Source organism: Fopius arisanus, unplaced genomic scaffold (assembly GCF_000806365.1).
Source record: "Fopius arisanus strain USDA-PBARC FA_bdor unplaced genomic scaffold, ASM80636v1 scaffold00045, whole genome shotgun sequence".
Taxonomy (NCBI): domain Eukaryota; kingdom Metazoa; phylum Arthropoda; class Insecta; order Hymenoptera; family Braconidae; genus Fopius; species Fopius arisanus.
In genome coordinates, this window is record NW_011887784.1 from 67,878 (window position 1) to 85,431 (window position 17,554).

Below are 17,554 nucleotides of genomic sequence, written 5' to 3' on the forward strand. Positions count from 1 at the left end.
ACTCACTGAAATTTAAAAAATTAAAAATTTTCGAAAAAATATCAGGGGAGTATGAAAATCGAGGAGGTATTCACTGAAATTGAAAAATTCAAAATTTTTAAAAAAGTATCAGGGGAGCATAACAATTGAGGAGGTAATCACTGAAATTTAAAAATTCAAAATTTTCGAAAAAATATTCGGGGAGCATGAAAATGGAGGAGGTATTCACAGACTTTAAAAAATTCCAAATTTTCAAAAAGTATCAGGAGAGCATGAAAATCGAGGAGGTATTCACTGGAATTGAAAAATTGAAAATTTTCAGGAAATAAAACTCACTCAATCGATTGATCCCTCTGACAGCGGGACTGCTACTGAGGCAGTTACCGAGTCGGCTGACGGGTAGACACCCCACCATTGGGTGCGGCCCCCTCTTTCTCTTGGGGTGAGTTACTACAATGCCGGTTGGGTCCCTCAAACCCCCACTAAGCGGCTCAGTTGTGGGGGAATACCTCACCCCAAGAGGAAGAGGGGGCCGCACCCAATGGTGGGGTCTGCCCGTCAGCCGACTCGGTAACTGCCTCAGTAGCAGTCCCGCTGTCAGAGGGACCAATCAACCGGTTGAATTTTATTTTATGCGTTACAAAATTGGTATTCACTGAAATTGAAAAATGAAAAATTTTCAAGAAAGCATCAGAGGAGCATAAAAATGAAGGAGGTATGTACTGAAATTGAAAAATTCGAAATTTTCGAAAAAGTATCAGGCGAGCATGAAAATGGAGGAGGTATTCACTGGGATTGAAAAATTCGAAATTTTTGGAAAATTATCAGGAGAGCATGAGAATGGAGTAGGTATTGACTGCAATTGAAAAATTCAAAATTTTTGGAAAAATTTCAAAGGAGCATGGAAATGGAGGAGGTATTCACTAAAATTTGAAAATTCAAAATTTTTGAAAAAATTTCAAAGGAGCATGAAAATCAATGAGGTATTCACTGGGATTGAAAAATTCAAAATTTTCAAAAATGTATCAGAGGAACATGATAATGGAGGAGGTATTCACTGAAATTGAAAAATTCAAAATTTTTGGAAAAGTGTCAGGCGAGTCAATCATTTCAATCCCAAAAAATATCTCTAAAATCCTCTCATCTATTTATAAAAATGGAAATATTGATGTATTGAACGACCGGGCGCGATCGATATTTTTTTACACTGCAATAATAAAATATCGAAATGCGTCACAACGTTTTGCACAAACGAGCATTTAATCCGGAGTATTACAAAAAACCATGAATAATTCATACGGCTCGCAGTGGAGTTCACAGAGTGCAACAGATTGCAATATTCACTGGACATTTGACGGAAAACGTCCGATGGGATTTTAATGAAGCGTCAGGCTATCGTTATCATGTCGCCCCAGAGTTGAGTAGATTTTCCTCGTTTTCCGAGATTCGAGGATATCGGTTTTTTCGGTTGTCCAACGCTTATGCCTCGAAGGAATCAGGGTTGGGGATTCGGTCGAATCCTCTCCAAATGGCTCACGGCCATCGACCAGAATCACATCGCCATTTGATCTATGATCTATGAAACGCCTCGTGGTGATGACCCTTCGCAATCATTTCTTTGAATTCTCCCCCCGGGACTCGAATATAGATCGATATACGTGCCCATTGCAACACGAACATTTATAGAGTTCCACACGAAAACTAGCGCGAGTAGAAAAAATTGGAGAACACTATCGCTATCATCTCAAGAAATATGAGGTTATTCTCAAGGAACGCGAGGGTGAGGGAGGAGATGACCAGAGGCTAATGAAATTTATGTCATGCCTATTGCAGATCAAATGAATTAATTCTTGACACGAAAAACGACTGGTTTTGAAATAACTGCGTGGAATATCGTGAAATCCTCCCTTGATACAGATGAATCTCCGGTTACATCTCGAAATCTGCTGACACTGAACATCAATATCCGTTAATCATAATTCTATCCCCAACCGGAAATCAGAAGCTTTCCTTGATGAACCCCGGGTCTAACTACCCAAGACGATCCCCAGCAATTTCGCGTATGAATTTAACCAGTGGAATGCACGGCTCTCCCCAAGTACCGCAGATACTGAGCTTAATCTTGCTAAATATTCATGGCACTGGTGGATTCTGTGTTGACTCCGTATTGGAGGACACCATTTGCACTGACCCCCTTCGTTCTCCTTCCCGAGGCAACAGGAAAATCGCGGCTAGCCCAAAATTTATGGGCTACGTACTGGCTGACCTACTTGGAGCATTTGGTACCCGACCCCATTACGCAATGACAGTATCTGTTTACTCAACGATTTGATTACCGAAATCCTTGGAAATTGGTACGAATGTTATTTATTTGATCGTAAAGTTATTTGTGGGCCTGCTCATTGACATTACCGATGGGATAGTAATTTTCAGTTAGTGTTTGGATGTCGTGGATGCACGTGATTTTCACTGGTGCAACGGAGACAGTTCGGAGTGGGGAATTAAGTTTGGGGAATAATTGAGGATTAGAGTCGAGGGGATATCTCATTTCGTTCGTCAAGAGAGTTAAAGTCCTTTACGTCGAGTTGAAGGAAGTAAAACAGCGGGGGAGGTAGGGGGGAGCGATGTCAGACGCGGCTAAATGTAAAATCTCGCGAGCACTGCGAGTATTTTCACGGTTGAGGGGAATTGTATACTCCGGTCTTTTAATTAGACCAAAATACCATGAAGAGTCATTTCCATGGGAGAAGCCTTGGCGAAGTTGGGATTAATGTGGGGATTCGTTTCAACTTTTGATGAGTAGTTTTGCGAGGTGCTTTAAACCACAATAATACATCTCCTTCTCTAGTCCGCCATCATTCGTCTAATATCAGTAATATTAAATCAGAGGAACCCTTTTCTTAGATCTTAAGGACAGTTCATGGAAATATTTTTATTTCTCTGTTTGTGTGGTCAGTTCATCTGCTTGGCGATTCATTTTATTTTGAAACATCAAGAAGTTGTTTTCACTCTTTATTTACTATTTAATTATATTTTAATTATATTTATTTAATTATATTTAATTATATTTAATTTATTGATATTGCGATTGAAATTCATTTAATTGAACTCTAATTCACGTTTATCTGATTGTTGTTGATGCACTGTCATTGCGGTGGGTCATTTTTCCCGCAGGAACATGAGGAAAATGCAGGAAATTCAAAAAGTTTGTAGTCACGGTCAAATGGAGTTGAACAATCTCGTCCGTCAACGTCGGAACTCTTGTTTTTTTCCGCCATTAGTCTACCAAGATTTCATTACGATCCTGGAGAAACCTCGGGGTGCTTTAAATAGTATGTAGCATCGGTGCTTCAATTAATCTTCCAACCACCATTGACCCACGGGTGCATAACTCCAAGGATCATGAACCAACCGTGCATTCCCTTATCCTGGAGGAGACGTCGATCGCTCACCGTCGGACAAACCATTCCACCACTTTTCACCGTACCTCTGCTAAAATTTCCACGGTCATACTAAGTATCTGATCTTTTTTTTTTCAGAACTTCTCGGCGAGAGGAAATCCTTTAAAAATTACCAGGAGATAAATTCCCTGTGTCCGGTGTTCATTAAGTTGAAATGTAATGCCGATGAGGAAATTCCACATCCGAGAGAATTAGGGTACGTCGAATCCACAATATTCTGATAAAAAATAGATAGTGGATTGGAATTTGGAAGAAACTTAAGAACCGGAACCTGTGAGGCGGTAATGCATTAGCCAAGTTAAATATTTGAAACGCGTGGTGTTCGCTTTAATATCCGCTCACGTCCCATCTGTTTTCCAGGGACATAAAGCACCGGTAACGTACACCCAGCGCTTCATATCCTTGAAAAGCCCAAGGCCTCCATAACAGGAATTCTGCCGCATACATGGCAGACATACACCGCAGAGGAAAACGAGGAAGGTGGGATGTTTTCAGGGCACAGTGGTGAATACACTAACAACGAGGTCTCCCCTTCCACTGGTAAGATGGTTTTGATACAAAAAAGGATGCAATCCTCTCGGGGATAAAGCATTGCATGAGTGATTTATGAGATGATCTTGGAGGGGGAGCAAATGATAGAGATGTGATATTACGATGATGACACATGCACAGAGTTTCTACGGCCATTCGTTTTGCGATGAAGAGAAGGACCCGGCCATTACACCGAAGAAAATTTGTAAATACCAACACGAGAGAAATTTATTATTATTTTTTTTTTTTACGGAATGCTTCCGTAATTTTGACGGAATATTTCTCTCGGAGTGGCCAATTCTCTCAGGCGGTCTACAATTGGTCGATTCGCTCAGATAACTTTGAGCGCGTAATGCAGATAATTTACAAAATTGAACGTATTAGATGGCCCAGTGTAAGTCAATTCTGAAGCAATTAACTGAGACAACACCAATTACTCGTCGTCTATGTAGGGTAGTTAGCGTCCAAGAGTTTTGTTTAGTAGGCCCATCCTCTCGAAAAGCGATACAAAGAGGCAAAACTGGAGGGTGAGACGATGTCGTGACAAGAGTGGGAAACACGAGAGGTGGAATGTTTGGCAATTAACAAAGGGTAATAATTAACGTGGCACCATGGGGTAAAGCGTATTGGCAAGCAACACAACCTCAACACATATCTAGCCTGATTTAGGAGGTTAAATTGACCAGGTAAATTTTCGATTAACTTGAAATTGGAATTGAGGGGTGAAAAATTGGGGCATTGATATTCTGAGCCTTTTTCGTTACCCTTCGGAATGAATCAATGGCGCTGATTAATGACTTTACACTCCTTTTGGGACATTTTCTCTCATCCTTTTTCCACCGTGAATTACGTGGGTTGTGAATAAATCGCACAACTGCGGAATAGGCTTTGCAATTAATTATTGCATGTTTTCACATATTATATAATTTTTTTGACATTTATTTTATATTATATAATTCTGAAAATTTAAATTTAACAAATACATATCTATATTTCAATATGTATAGTACATGTTTTTTTTTTAATGAAAATCACCGATCATCAATCATGGCTTTCAAAATCCCATGATTATTTCGCCCTCGCAAAATCAAAATCATCTGCCAAAATGTTGAATAAAGAGAAAATAGATCTCGAAATGAAAATTTAAAGGGAAATATTTCCGAATTTAAATCCATTCCAGAAATATTCGGAATTTTGATATGTGGGTGAATAAATATCAAATAAATTGCGGGCAATGTAACTCGTACCTATTGCGATCATCAAAAATCTTATGAGGTTGAAAAGAGTAATTATTCAATCCAAATGGATGATAAATTTCAGTCGGAGCATGATAATTAGTATTCCCGTGATGTTGAATGGTTTTCAGGAATAATGGAAAGTCTCTCGCGGTTTTTTTCGGCTCGACACGTGTCATTTCCAGAGCCCGTTAAACTCAACATATAATTCACATCGGAATGGTACATGCGGGTGGAACAAACCCGCTAATATTTAACGACAGTTTAATGGGGTACAACCACGCTGAAGAAGCAACAACACTCACTTGATGGTGAAATTTAGAGTAGGGTGCGCCAAAGCTAAATTAAGGGTGGGTTTTACGGTTCTCCATCTCAGTTCTTCCCACAGTAATCATCATTATTTCTATCCTCCATCTAGAATATACCAGAGTATACTTCAGAGTATACAGAGTATACTTCATCGAAATTTATTTTGCGGGAATTTTGCAATCGATTATTTCATTGCATAACTCTAACTCGTATTCGATTGAATAATTGATTAAAGTTGATTAAAGTTGATTAAAGTAAATTAAACTAAATCAGCAACACGATTTCCAACTGCAAAAATTCCCGTTAGTCTATCCGGGAATTTTTGTTTTACGACCGGAGGCTTGTCCCCCAGTTGTCCACCGGGGATTCGCACAAATAGTTGTGGAACAGGTGCGCTAACGTCCGGTTCGTTTACCACGGCGCTTAATGGCGAGAGCCACGGAAAAGCCATAACCACAAATCCCTGAAGATTGACTTTACCCCTTTTGTTGGGCGAATGTAACGGGACCATTACTACTTCTACCATTCAAAATTTTTCCCTCAATTCAAAAAATTCCCCCGAAATCCTAGTCCATTTTTCATGCAAGTTTCAACTAATTACTCATTCAATTATTCAAGTGGAACAATAAATTAAATTATATTACATGATATTATTATTATTATATTATTATAATATCATTATAATATTATATAATATTATAAAATTATCAAGTTGAATGGAATGTAATCCGGAGTATGTGCTATCATGTGTGTAAATGTCGAGTTTGTATGAGTGAATAAACCAATATGAGATCATTTCGTACTGTTCTGTGATATTTTCTGAGATTTGAGTTTTCCCCGCCTGCGTTATAATTGTAGAAAATTGACAAGCGTGCAGAACAGTTATAACAGTAACTCAGCAAATGTTGGTTAAGCACGAAAAGAAATTCTCCCACTGACAAATAGTAACAGTTTCCAAAAGCATGCGTGTACAATTCCCAGCTGTATGTATAGCACTGAGTCTTGTAATGTACATTATACCCGGTAAAACTTCTACCATAACCATTGCTCACTCCATACGAGTTTACTCCCGAGCCCGACGTGTCCTGGAAAATGCGAGTTGTTTATATATTTTCACAGGATAAAACCCGGAAGCACAACTCCACATTCACGTCATACAACAGTTCTCACCTTTTTTTTTTACTTGGGATAGATTTCAGTTGGAGCAGTCGCCGTGGAAACACTGTGTTATTATCGAAACGGGCAAACTTTTCGGAACTGGAGTAAAGAAGTACCCATTGAAGACATAAAAACAAAATAATTTCAATTTCACCCCCTGAAAATAATTCTTCAAGATATTTCAATTCTATTAATTCACTGGGGGTAGTAGGACGAGAAGTTCCGAAATTTCAGTGGAAAAATTAAAATGATAATTGCGATGTGACTGATGTAAATAATGATCAAATTACTTTTTTTTATAAAGACTGTTCTTTAGAGCAATAATTATTTTTTGTGACGGTGTACGAAAATAAAGTGGCAAAAATATATTAATAATGAAGACGAGTAATGAGTTGCCAGTTCATTCAATCGAGAAAGTGAAATAAAAATCCAATTAGAACTTCATGACGCGGGCGATCGCAACTCTCTCGAATATCGTAATGAAATTCTAGTCGTAATTTCATAACGATATGAAAAACAAAATGACGGGATTTCGAATGGTTATCACAGGAAAGACAGCCAGGTGGGGGTGGGTAAATGTAAATTGCATTGGACGGTTTAGGCTTGTGGTGATTTATGTGCTCAACGGTTTAAAACAATCCATGCAAATGTTACACCGAGGCGTGTATGCACGTGGAGTATGTAGAGAGGGAAATGAGGTCGAGTCCTCTTCCTGTTCGCGTACGTAATTCATATATTCCAATGGTTATACATGTTGACAAAGAATCCACAACGTGATAGTAACAATAATATCGAGCAATGATATTTTGTTCCGGGGATTCATACCAGACACTCCGTCAGTGGTCGCCAATTTTCGGATCAAACACTTCACCCGCGGAAAGAGTTAATTTCTTGGCCTGCCCGCGTCATTACTGGATGATTTTCGTAAGAAATCATTAATAAAAATTCATTAATACATCAGCATTGTAATGATTAAAATTGAAATTCTCCATTTTTTGCATTATGCCGGTTTGTAAAATGCAGTTTTCAAATTAAAATTCAATTGATTTTTTCATGCTGACTGAATACAAAATATTATGACGTACTTAAATGGCGGTTTGAAAAATTTGTTCCGACATTTCTATTAAAAAATAACAGCAATAATCTCAATAAATTTATTATCACGCGGAATTTTCGGCTGGTAATTAAATGCGACGACAAGTTTTAATTATTTTTACTCAAGTCCAAGTGAATTTCGACCGGAAATGGGACTTGAATAAAGTCAGAGAATTGCCTGAAAATATTGTGGGGTTTTCAATGAGAGGATACGATGGAAAAAAAAATTATAAATCTTCTCAATCCGCGAAAACTAATAAATGTAATGAAACAACCAAAAATCGAAGGGGTGAATTATTTTTTGAAATTTTATCTATTTCCTATGTCTCTGTAATTTACAAAGACGAATTCCCTCGATTTACTACTCAGTATTTCGACATTCAGTCCAGCAGGATCCAATAAATTGTGAGAGAGAGGGGAATCCAATCAGTGGGAGGGTTGCTCGACAACTTTGGGCCGATTTCATGGACTGGCCTGATATAGACAGGGGTGACTATCACAGTTTCAAGGGTGTGTCAAGGACAAACTGTACAGCTGTGAAAGACATTTGTTTTCCGTGTCATCTACATTTTTACGGATATAAAATTATCAACGAGTTCCACTTGTCCGAACAATTTCATCAATTTCCTCATTCCTTTTTATGGATCTATAGAGAATTCCAGATAATTATCGAAATCATGTGAGGCAATCATCGAAATTATTTAACATTGATAATTATTAAAATCTTCATTACCATTCACTCGAAAATAATTGGAGAAATAATATTTTTATGAAAATCAATATTTCTCCAGAGTAATCAATTTTTTTTTTGGGACAGATAATGCTTTTTTTTTGTGTAAATTTCCGGAAAATTCTTGACAGCCAAAACTTGTCAGAGCACTGACATCTCCACGTGCATAAACCGTTGAGGCGTAGAAGACAAAGCGATGAAGTCTCGTGATGAATCGTCCTGACAATGGTGTTGGTATAATGGCGTCACCCCATGATCATAAATATACCTGGAGTTGGCTCTCGGTGCTTACGCCGAAACACGGTATGTTCTCCAGTGCATTCTGGAATATTGCGAATACTCGAGTTATCCGATATACCGCAGTTATGGCTCGGAAAAGCACTAGTACTTGGGGGGGTCGCAATATCAGGCGAGAAACGGTGATTGTGCGTTGGTCGTTGACAACGAGAATGTCGCGCAAGTGACGATATATGACTATTTTCAACCTTAAGACAATTAAGACGAGAATTAATCTCTCCGAAACATTAACACCTGCATCACCTCAATCAGCCGCGACTATTTCCACACCTCATTTATTTAAAATACTTTACGGTTTACTGTACCATGTATTCTCCAGATTTGTTTTCCCGCGAGAGTCGTGAAAAGTTTTATGGGTGGGAAATATCTCTTGGAATAAATTGCCGTCTTTTATTCCAACTACAATGATTCAGCAACGGTTGCCAAAATTCTAAAGACTTTCACCGCATAAAGTTTCCCGTCTCGGTTTTTTAACCGGTTGAATAGAAAATTTGAAAAGTTTTGCGTTTCGGAGGTTGATTCATTGAATTTATTTATTAAATTCCATCATGTCGGAAAAAATATAAATTTTTGATCTGTTAATAAATGGAGATGTATTTCGAGTGGAGATGGAATTGCCACAATGATTACCCGAAAAACCTGTCATAATGACTAATCGCAATTTATGGAACCACTCCCATATCATCGAAGTAATGAGCAAAATCCCAATAACATTTTCTCATTCGCTCCCTCCTCGATACCATTACTCAAATTATCACAATTCCATTCGTCTTGCTTTCCCAGTGCGACGGAAAGGCGAAACTGTAAATGTCCTCAGCTCATCCAGTCTCATAAAGAGAATTTCCTTTCTCATCCCACATACTCTGCAATACGTATAGAGTTACCCAACTTGCATTTTTTCCCGAGGAGAAAAACGCCGGGAGGAATGTTATTTTTACGATCTACGTGGATATTACACAGGATCTGTATTACGCACGTACATTGGATTTACGGTGGATTGATCGTAAAGGGCTCAACAGTCTCTGGAAATGTAATAGTTATCTAAACGCATAAACTTTTCACCAGACGTACTCCGTTGTTAAAAAAAAGTGAACAAATAAAATAAACAGACAGACATCGAAAACAATATGAATACAGTCCAAAAGACGTTTAATCCGCGGTAAATTCAAATTTATTTAAGACAAAGTCCATAAATATATAATAATATTATAATAATAATTTAATTTATATAATTAATTTAATTATATTTTTATTTATTTAATTTAATTTAATTTATTTAAGACAAAGTCCATAAATATATAATATTATTATAATAATATATAACAATATTCTACTTGCCGAATTTATTAAATCTGTTAACAATTGATATGTATTTTGGACATATATCGTTTTCCGTATGGAATATATTCTTCTTTAAAATGGAAAAGTAAGAATTCCTCGTTAATTGAAATATCGATTGATTTAAAAATATTTTCCGATGGCAGTGAAGTATCCTCCATTTCTTTTTTGTTCCTTTTATCATGCTTGAGCACCGATGTACTTGAACGAACGGATCGAAGAAAGAGGAATGGATAGAGGAACAGTGGGAAAGAGCCCAGAGGATGATGAGGGTGTTGGGGGGTTTTCAGGGGGTTTTTAGGGGGCGATTGGGGGTGAGAATCGACCGGTCGAACCATCGGACAACGATGAGTTGGAGGAGACGGAGTTGCAATGTACATCGACGGCTATATTTCACTCTAGGCGAATGACGTTATCTGGTAACTATCGAAACTCCAGAACATGACATTTGAAACATCAAATAACTGGGGATAAATCCCCGATGATCGACTATCGATCGGAACCATAATCCTTTTGTCGTCGATTGTGGCTGGAGAAATGGATAGAAGGATGAATAAAATCGGTAAATAAATAAATGAAGTGAATGCTGTCGAGGTTTCTATTTGCTCTTTGGGGTCTCGTTGGATTAATTCTGAATTATTTAGTTCTCAAATATCGGGGGAGTTATTTATGATTGCAGTCGGTGACCGCTTGAGGTTAAAAGGATATTCATGGAACGATCATTTCATTGGTTTATGAAATGATACTTCCAAACTCGCGGAAATATTTATATGGACAATCCCCGGATTTTTTTTTCCAGTTAAATTTCGTCGACTGAAGTGACTTTCGCGAGGTTAAATAGACACTTCAATATGCGAGGCTAGAAAGTACTCGGATACCACTTGTGCTATTTTTAAAATGGGCCAAATCTTGTCGAGAAATTTCTCGTGTCACACATTCTATTAATTTGTCTATTCATTTTTAATTCTAGCATTTGAAATGTTAATTTCGATCCTGTCGGTAAACATTTGGTAATTTCAGTGGACTTGTGATAAGATAGTGAAAATAAAATATTAATTGCGACACGAGAGGGAAATAATACATTTTTTATTTTTATGTACCTGAGTTGAATAGAATATTGGGTAACAAGATGGATTGTTCATTAATTATTCATTCGCATTGAATTTCTTTCAGGTTACACATCTCCTGCAGTGATGAGCAAGACAATAATTAGTGTATAAAAGATTTATGACCAATTTCAGGGCATATGTCGTATTTACCCTATGTCAGGCAAGTTTCAATTAATTCTATGAGTTGAAAGTTGATCCTATCCGATGAATATTCAATCATTGCTTTCGATCATTCGAGATGTTTCAGGGAAATAAATCCCGGCGCGGAGTTATTGATTGAATAATTGGTGTAATTCGAGACACGGAGCTTCAGGCGAATCAATTATTAGAACTATCGGATTCTGTGTAATGACCTCACTTACCGGAGAATTTCGAGATTTTTTATCGATTGGGTAAAATAACCACAACGAACCTCCAAGTTAATGCTTGCAGTAATTTTCATGAGAGACACCCGCAATCGATTTTCAGGGGAAAATAGTGATGAAAATCTGAGTTCTATCTGAAATCCAATGAAATTCAGAAGTTTTAATTGGAAGGGTGATGAAAATTTAACAACTTGATTGAATCCTCAATGTAGCATGAATATTCATCAGCCCAGTGACACGCATTGTCCATTTTTCCGTGGATTTTCGTCATTCTGATCATTTTCCACAAATAATGGAATTAAAATATCGAGTAGTATATTCATTTCCAGGTCATTTAACCGTAAAAATAATGAAACACCGAGTATTTTCGTGACAAAGTGCTTCAATATTATTCAGCAATCGAAATAAAGTACGACAAATTTTCCGAACATTTTTTTTCAGTTCGATGATCAGTCCTGAGATTATCTCTCGGCACCTCTTCCCCACGAATGAAATAAATGAAAATAATTCATAAACAATTTCAATTACTGTACTGTAATTACCCGGGTAAAAAAAATTGTAATCGGAATATTTTTGCGAAATTTAAAAAAATTCTGGAAAACTATTCAGAAATTTTTTTATGAAACAAAAAAATTGGAAGACAAAACAATTTGATTTTTCGGAGAGGTTTTGAAAAATGTTTCAACAATTTGAATAGCAAATATTTTTTTATAATTTAGATGGCGTTTTTCTTGAGAATATTGAAAAATCAAAACAGTAAGAAAACAACAGGATAATTAAAAGAAAAAATTATATTCGCAAAAATTTCTAGAAAATTATAAAAAAAAATTTCTGAAACAAATTTTTTTTTAATTTTTCAAAACATTTCCCAAAAATACAATTATTTTGTTTCCCGATTTTTTTGTTTCAAAAGAAAAATTTTCGAAAAGTTATCCAGAAATTTTTTGAAAATGTGGAAAAAATATTCCGACCACTATTTTTTTTACGCGGGTAAATTTCACCGGTTCAATTACTGTAACGTAATGAAAATCAATGAAAATAATTCACGTATCGAATCAGACTTTCCCAACTCTTGATTAAATATCTGCAATTGCCATGAAGCGTGAAAAAAGGTACTCCATTAAATTTCTAACACAAGTACTCGCTCATAACAACAGAAAATAACTAGCCCACGTGCATTCCAGCTTATATTTCAAGAGGCCACAACCAGCCGCAGGAGTCAGTCCGCTAAAATTCCAGCATTATTACTACCAGTTTCTCTCGTTGCTCTCATTGAGCACATACGCGTGCAAGAGCAAGAGCTCTCTGTACAAACTGGAGTATGCATTCAAGGTATGAATGAATATATCTGTACAGTATTATGCCGAGGGAGTATAGCCCCAACCACCGACTTTAACCACCGCACACTCGACACACCCTTCACGCCCCGCTGCGGCCTATTCAATTGCCCACGGGGTCATGAAGATGTCACTATTTAATAAATAATTGTTCACTCTTTACATACACTGATTAAACTGTTCCTAAACTGTATCCCGGCCTTTAAAAAAAATCTCACTATGCACGATCAAAAAATGCTTTTATTGCATCATTATAATAATAATATATATATGAAAATATTTTTTTAAACATCAATTAAATTTTTCCATTGAAAATTATTTATATACAATTGTATGATACATATATATTCCTTCGAATAAATGTTTATACGTACGTAATTTTTATTACGTGTAATTTTGAATAAAAAAAATTTTCATATAAAATAATTTTTTGCAGGTTCCCGGAAAAATAAATTTTAACGCAGAGTAAATGAGCGGAATGATATATATGTACTCACCACATCGATGAGCTGGGACAGCTTGAGCTTGATGCACACACGCAACACATCGGAGGTATTTACCACCGGACGCACGAGTTTATTGTAATTAGAGAGTAAATCATCGTAGAGACGCTTTGCGTCTGGATTACCGGCCACTGCCCCATGTACCACTAGTGCGGATAAAAACCATACGCGAAGAGTTTCCCCGATTATGGGGGGCATCATGGACCCGGTTTACACCCCACGGTGGTGAGTCCCTCTCTGCCCCCCGTTCCTAACACAACTACAAATTTCAAGATTAGCCATTAAATTATTCATTCCCCCGGCCATTTACTATTTTACATTCCCATTCTTATAAATAATAAATAATAAATGTATTTTTATTTAATTCGTTTTTTCTTATTCATCGATTATTATAGTCATTACTATTTATTTGGAAATAAAACGGGGATTTTTTCCTTTGAAATTAAGGAATTCAAATCTTTGCGAAAAATTTAACGGGAATAATGAGTTATAGAGTGAATAATCCTTCTTCATAGCGGGAAAAGTGATTCACGCGTGGAAAATCAACTGTTATCTGACCAAATACCCTTAAGAGATGTTTAATGGGAAAATATTCCCAATGTATATCTTTCCACGAGCGTTCAAACGATTCGCCGTGACGTTAGAAAAACGTTCCAATGCAAATTGAGTGAGATCGGTACACATTCACCATGAAATTGTCCAGAACACCAGCAGTAAGATCCACCAAATGGAGGGGAAAATATTCGGCTCAAATGATTCGAGAAATTCGCTCAATTTAAAATCCACTGAACCTAATATCTGGATAAAGAGACTAGCGATGAATTTTAAATTAGATAGGAAAATAGAACTATTAATGAATCAAATGAGCATAATTGGGTGTTCCAGGAGAGGCTGTGAAAATCAGAGTGATATGTGAATATAATAATTGTTTATCATTTTCAATTCAGGGCGAGGACAAATTCAGGAATTTTAACGCTCAGATGATGGGTTTGTTTGGATTCTGAAAATGTGAGTAGGAATAAATGACCTCACTCCAACCCACTTCCTTTCAGACGTCCTACTTTCACGAAAAATGATCTCTATTCACCAAACGTGTGGTGGGGAAACCCTCAGAAACAGAAGTGTACTGGGAGAAAAAAGGAGATAAAAGAGTTTTTAAAAAAATAGAGAAATGGTGATAAAAGCAAGTGATGAGGCAAAGACTCGGGTGCTTATCTCTTGACTTTTGCAGACGTTAATTTCTGTCGAATTAGCACTTCACGAAATGAGCCCATCCCACCTTTCGAATGGACCTCAAAGTTCGTATCAAGTTGTAAATATGAAGTTTCGAGGGCTTGAATATTTCGAGGGGTTTGATTTTTGGCGGATAAGTACCCGGTCAGCATCAGTTTTAGGGTCCAGAGGATCGAAAGATAACCGACTCTACCCGAAAGTTCTAAACCCCCTTCGATTCGGAGCCAGATCGCTTATCGTGAATGTAGGTGAAACTGATAGAAACTTTCTTGGAACGGATGTGGAGGTATAGGTGGGCAAATACTCCTGGACTGAAGACGGATCGAGAAAAATGTGTATTGAGAAGGGGTGAGTTTAGTTTCGATAGGTGCGAGGGTTGGGGACAGATGATATCGCTGGAGTTCCACCAAATTCATGGAGAAAAATTGGGACTTTATTCGTCATCTGTGAAACTAAATAACTTTACGAGAATCATTGGATATTTTATAAATGCTATCATCGAAAAGAGGCGCTTAATCGACAGTTTTAGTCATTTCAGCACCCCAATTTTTCTCGTATCAATATACAATTTTCCCACGCGTCCAGACAAATTTCTGAACACAACAGAAATTTTATTTCAATAATATTAATTAATATTATTAAACAAAAAAATTCAGTTTCATTCAAAATTCGGTCCAGACATTTCCGCCAGAATAGGTGCAGAAATGATAATTAAACAAATGATTTTTAAAATGAAAAACATTTCTCTGAAGATGTAAAAAAATTCGAAAAAACGATTTGTTGAAGAAAATATATCTATTTCTATTTTTCTCTGGCAGTAAAAAATTTTAATTGTTCCTTGTTAATCAGAATGATTAAATCATGAATGTAATATACATGACTACGCATTTATAAAATTGAATTTTTCTACTGCAGCTTCTCATAATCTGGAATGGATCTCCAACGATTATTTCCTCCCCCCGAACGGGTTAATTAATAAAAACGAGAAAAATGTAAATTCGCAGGAATAAGTAGATGATGTGTATTCTCGTCAGACACGGGGGATTACAAGATGACCCAAATGACTAGACCCCATACAGCGGTTTGGGGCATGAGGTTAGATAAAGTACTGGCACGACGTGACCAGAGATAAGCAGTCACCCCTTGTCTCCAGTAAGTATCACCTCCGCTAGTTATATGATAGCAGTGGAGAAATAATTCGACGGTTACACGAAGCCAGTGGAAACACCATCCCCAAGATTTCACGATAAACCTTGAAATCTGATGGACACTGTGTGATTCGAAAGGGTTGTAACTGCGAGATTTAAACGTACGATCCCTCGTATTTCAAGTCACCCCCTGTCACCCTCCCGCCAACCCCTTGCAACCCCTTTAACCACCGTGAAACTGGTAAACGGCCTAAACCACTGGCCGCAGTGTACCCTATCCCAGTGGATAATCGATTGGTTGCACTCGATGGATCGAGCAAGTGTCCGAATCCCAATAATCGAGGGAATTTCGGGTACTCTTTACCCGGACACTACTGTCTCGGGGCTTCCCATGAATCGAGACCCCATTTCACACCCAAATTTTAGTCTATCATTACCGCAATTCTCTGAAAAATTACGATGCAATTACTACGCAATCGATATCCGGAAAAGGTGGGGGTGTGAGCAATGCTGGATTTTTTGGAGACATTTATAGTTTTGATAACTCAGGAAAATTAACGCGGGACGCGGAATCTCATCTTATCATTTAGTTTATCACAGGATTTCGGCATTCTTCGTTGTCGAGAGAATTTTTTTGTATCAAGTCAATGTTTTCTTTGGTGGAAAAGTTTTGTTTCTGTTCTTTTCTTTGAGTTCACAATTATCAGATCAATACCTGGGCAGAAAGATCTGAAAATGGTTTGAGTTCAACTGCGGAAATAATTCGCAAAAAGAAATTTCTTATTGAAGTTTGTCCTCGCCAATTGCAATTATCGCGCGAGTGTGCGCTGGACTCTTTTCATTTTTAATGAGACAAAAAGAAGGGAGAAAGGGATTTTCACATTTCTCTGATTTTCAAAGCACAACGAGAATTACTCAGCATCTTCAATGATTAACGAATTTCAATCGTCAGAAGCCGGACCAAAATTTCATGAGAAAAAGACGAGAAATTCGGACAGTTTAGGTTTTTCAGCTTCCTGGAATTTAATTATTTCATAAATAACAACATCCCGCGTATCGCATCCTAAAATTTAAAAAACTGAACTAAACCAAAAATTAATAAACCGCAAAATTTTACATTTCTCCAATCGAATCTGAATGAACGAGAGTCGAGTAAGTCGAACCTCCAAAAAATGGGGGAAAAATGGGAAAAATTGGGAAAAATGTAAGAACATGGCCGGAAAAGTGAATTATGAAAAAAAGTAAAAATTGAGATAATCAAGGGAGACGATTAATTCCATTGATCATCGTTGATAATCACTGACCTAATCACACGCACTTGAACGTTATCCACGCGGTACTCTAGGAGGCAGAGCCCTTGAAAAACCGGTGCTCTCTCTCACGCACTTCACTGCACGACTGAGAGACGGATTTCGAGGGTAACTCGTGAAATACAGGCGTTTCGGTCTTATGTGAATTTCCCTCGCAAGAAGGCGCCACTGTGCGAACAATTCACCCTCTCTCCTACCCCACAGTCTCATCCTCTCTTTTACCCCCGTGTGGAACGTGGTATTACTGCCATCCGGTGAAAGGGTGGCGGGTGGGTGGGGTTTTTCGGTAGGGGGGTTGGGGGTGTGGAAGAGGTCGAAGCAAGGGCGCCAAGGGGGATGAAATTTCTGGACCAGAATTGCGCGCGCATATCAGTTAAAAAGCATGTATTGCCGAGAATAGAGGGGACGTGGAGCAG

The 17,554-nt window shown here is 37.5% G+C and overlaps 1 protein-coding gene and 1 long non-coding RNA gene across 6 annotated transcripts in view; one reads left to right on the top strand and one right to left on the bottom strand.

Annotated features, from left to right (window-relative positions):
- Window positions 1-17,219, bottom strand: part of LOC105267175 (acetylcholine receptor subunit alpha-like) — an 82,779-nt gene extending 65,560 nt beyond the window's left edge. The window contains exons 1-2 of one of the 2 annotated variants that reach the window (XM_011305832.1): window positions 17,133-17,219; window positions 13,442-13,706 (exon numbers count right to left, since the gene is read on the bottom strand). In XM_011305832.1, coding sequence (XP_011304134.1) covers window positions 13,442-13,648 — 207 coding nt within the window. In that variant the 5' untranslated portion in view covers window positions 13,649-13,706; window positions 17,133-17,219. The remainder of the gene's footprint in view (window positions 1-13,441; window positions 13,707-17,132) is intronic. The other variant, XM_011305833.1, reaches the window with a different exon arrangement.
- LOC105267174 (uncharacterized) lies at window positions 653-12,165 on the top strand. 4 transcript variants are annotated; one of them, XR_892233.1, is made up of 4 exons: window positions 653-694; window positions 3,519-3,721; window positions 3,801-3,980; window positions 11,307-12,165. It is a non-coding gene; the product is annotated as an uncharacterized lncRNA (long non-coding RNA). The 4 variants fall into 4 exon arrangements; XR_892235.1 differs by lacking the exon at window positions 11,307-12,165 and adding an exon at window positions 9,579-9,975; XR_892234.1 differs by lacking the exon at window positions 11,307-12,165 and adding an exon at window positions 6,708-7,475.
- Window positions 17,220-17,554: the final 335 nt, after the last annotated feature.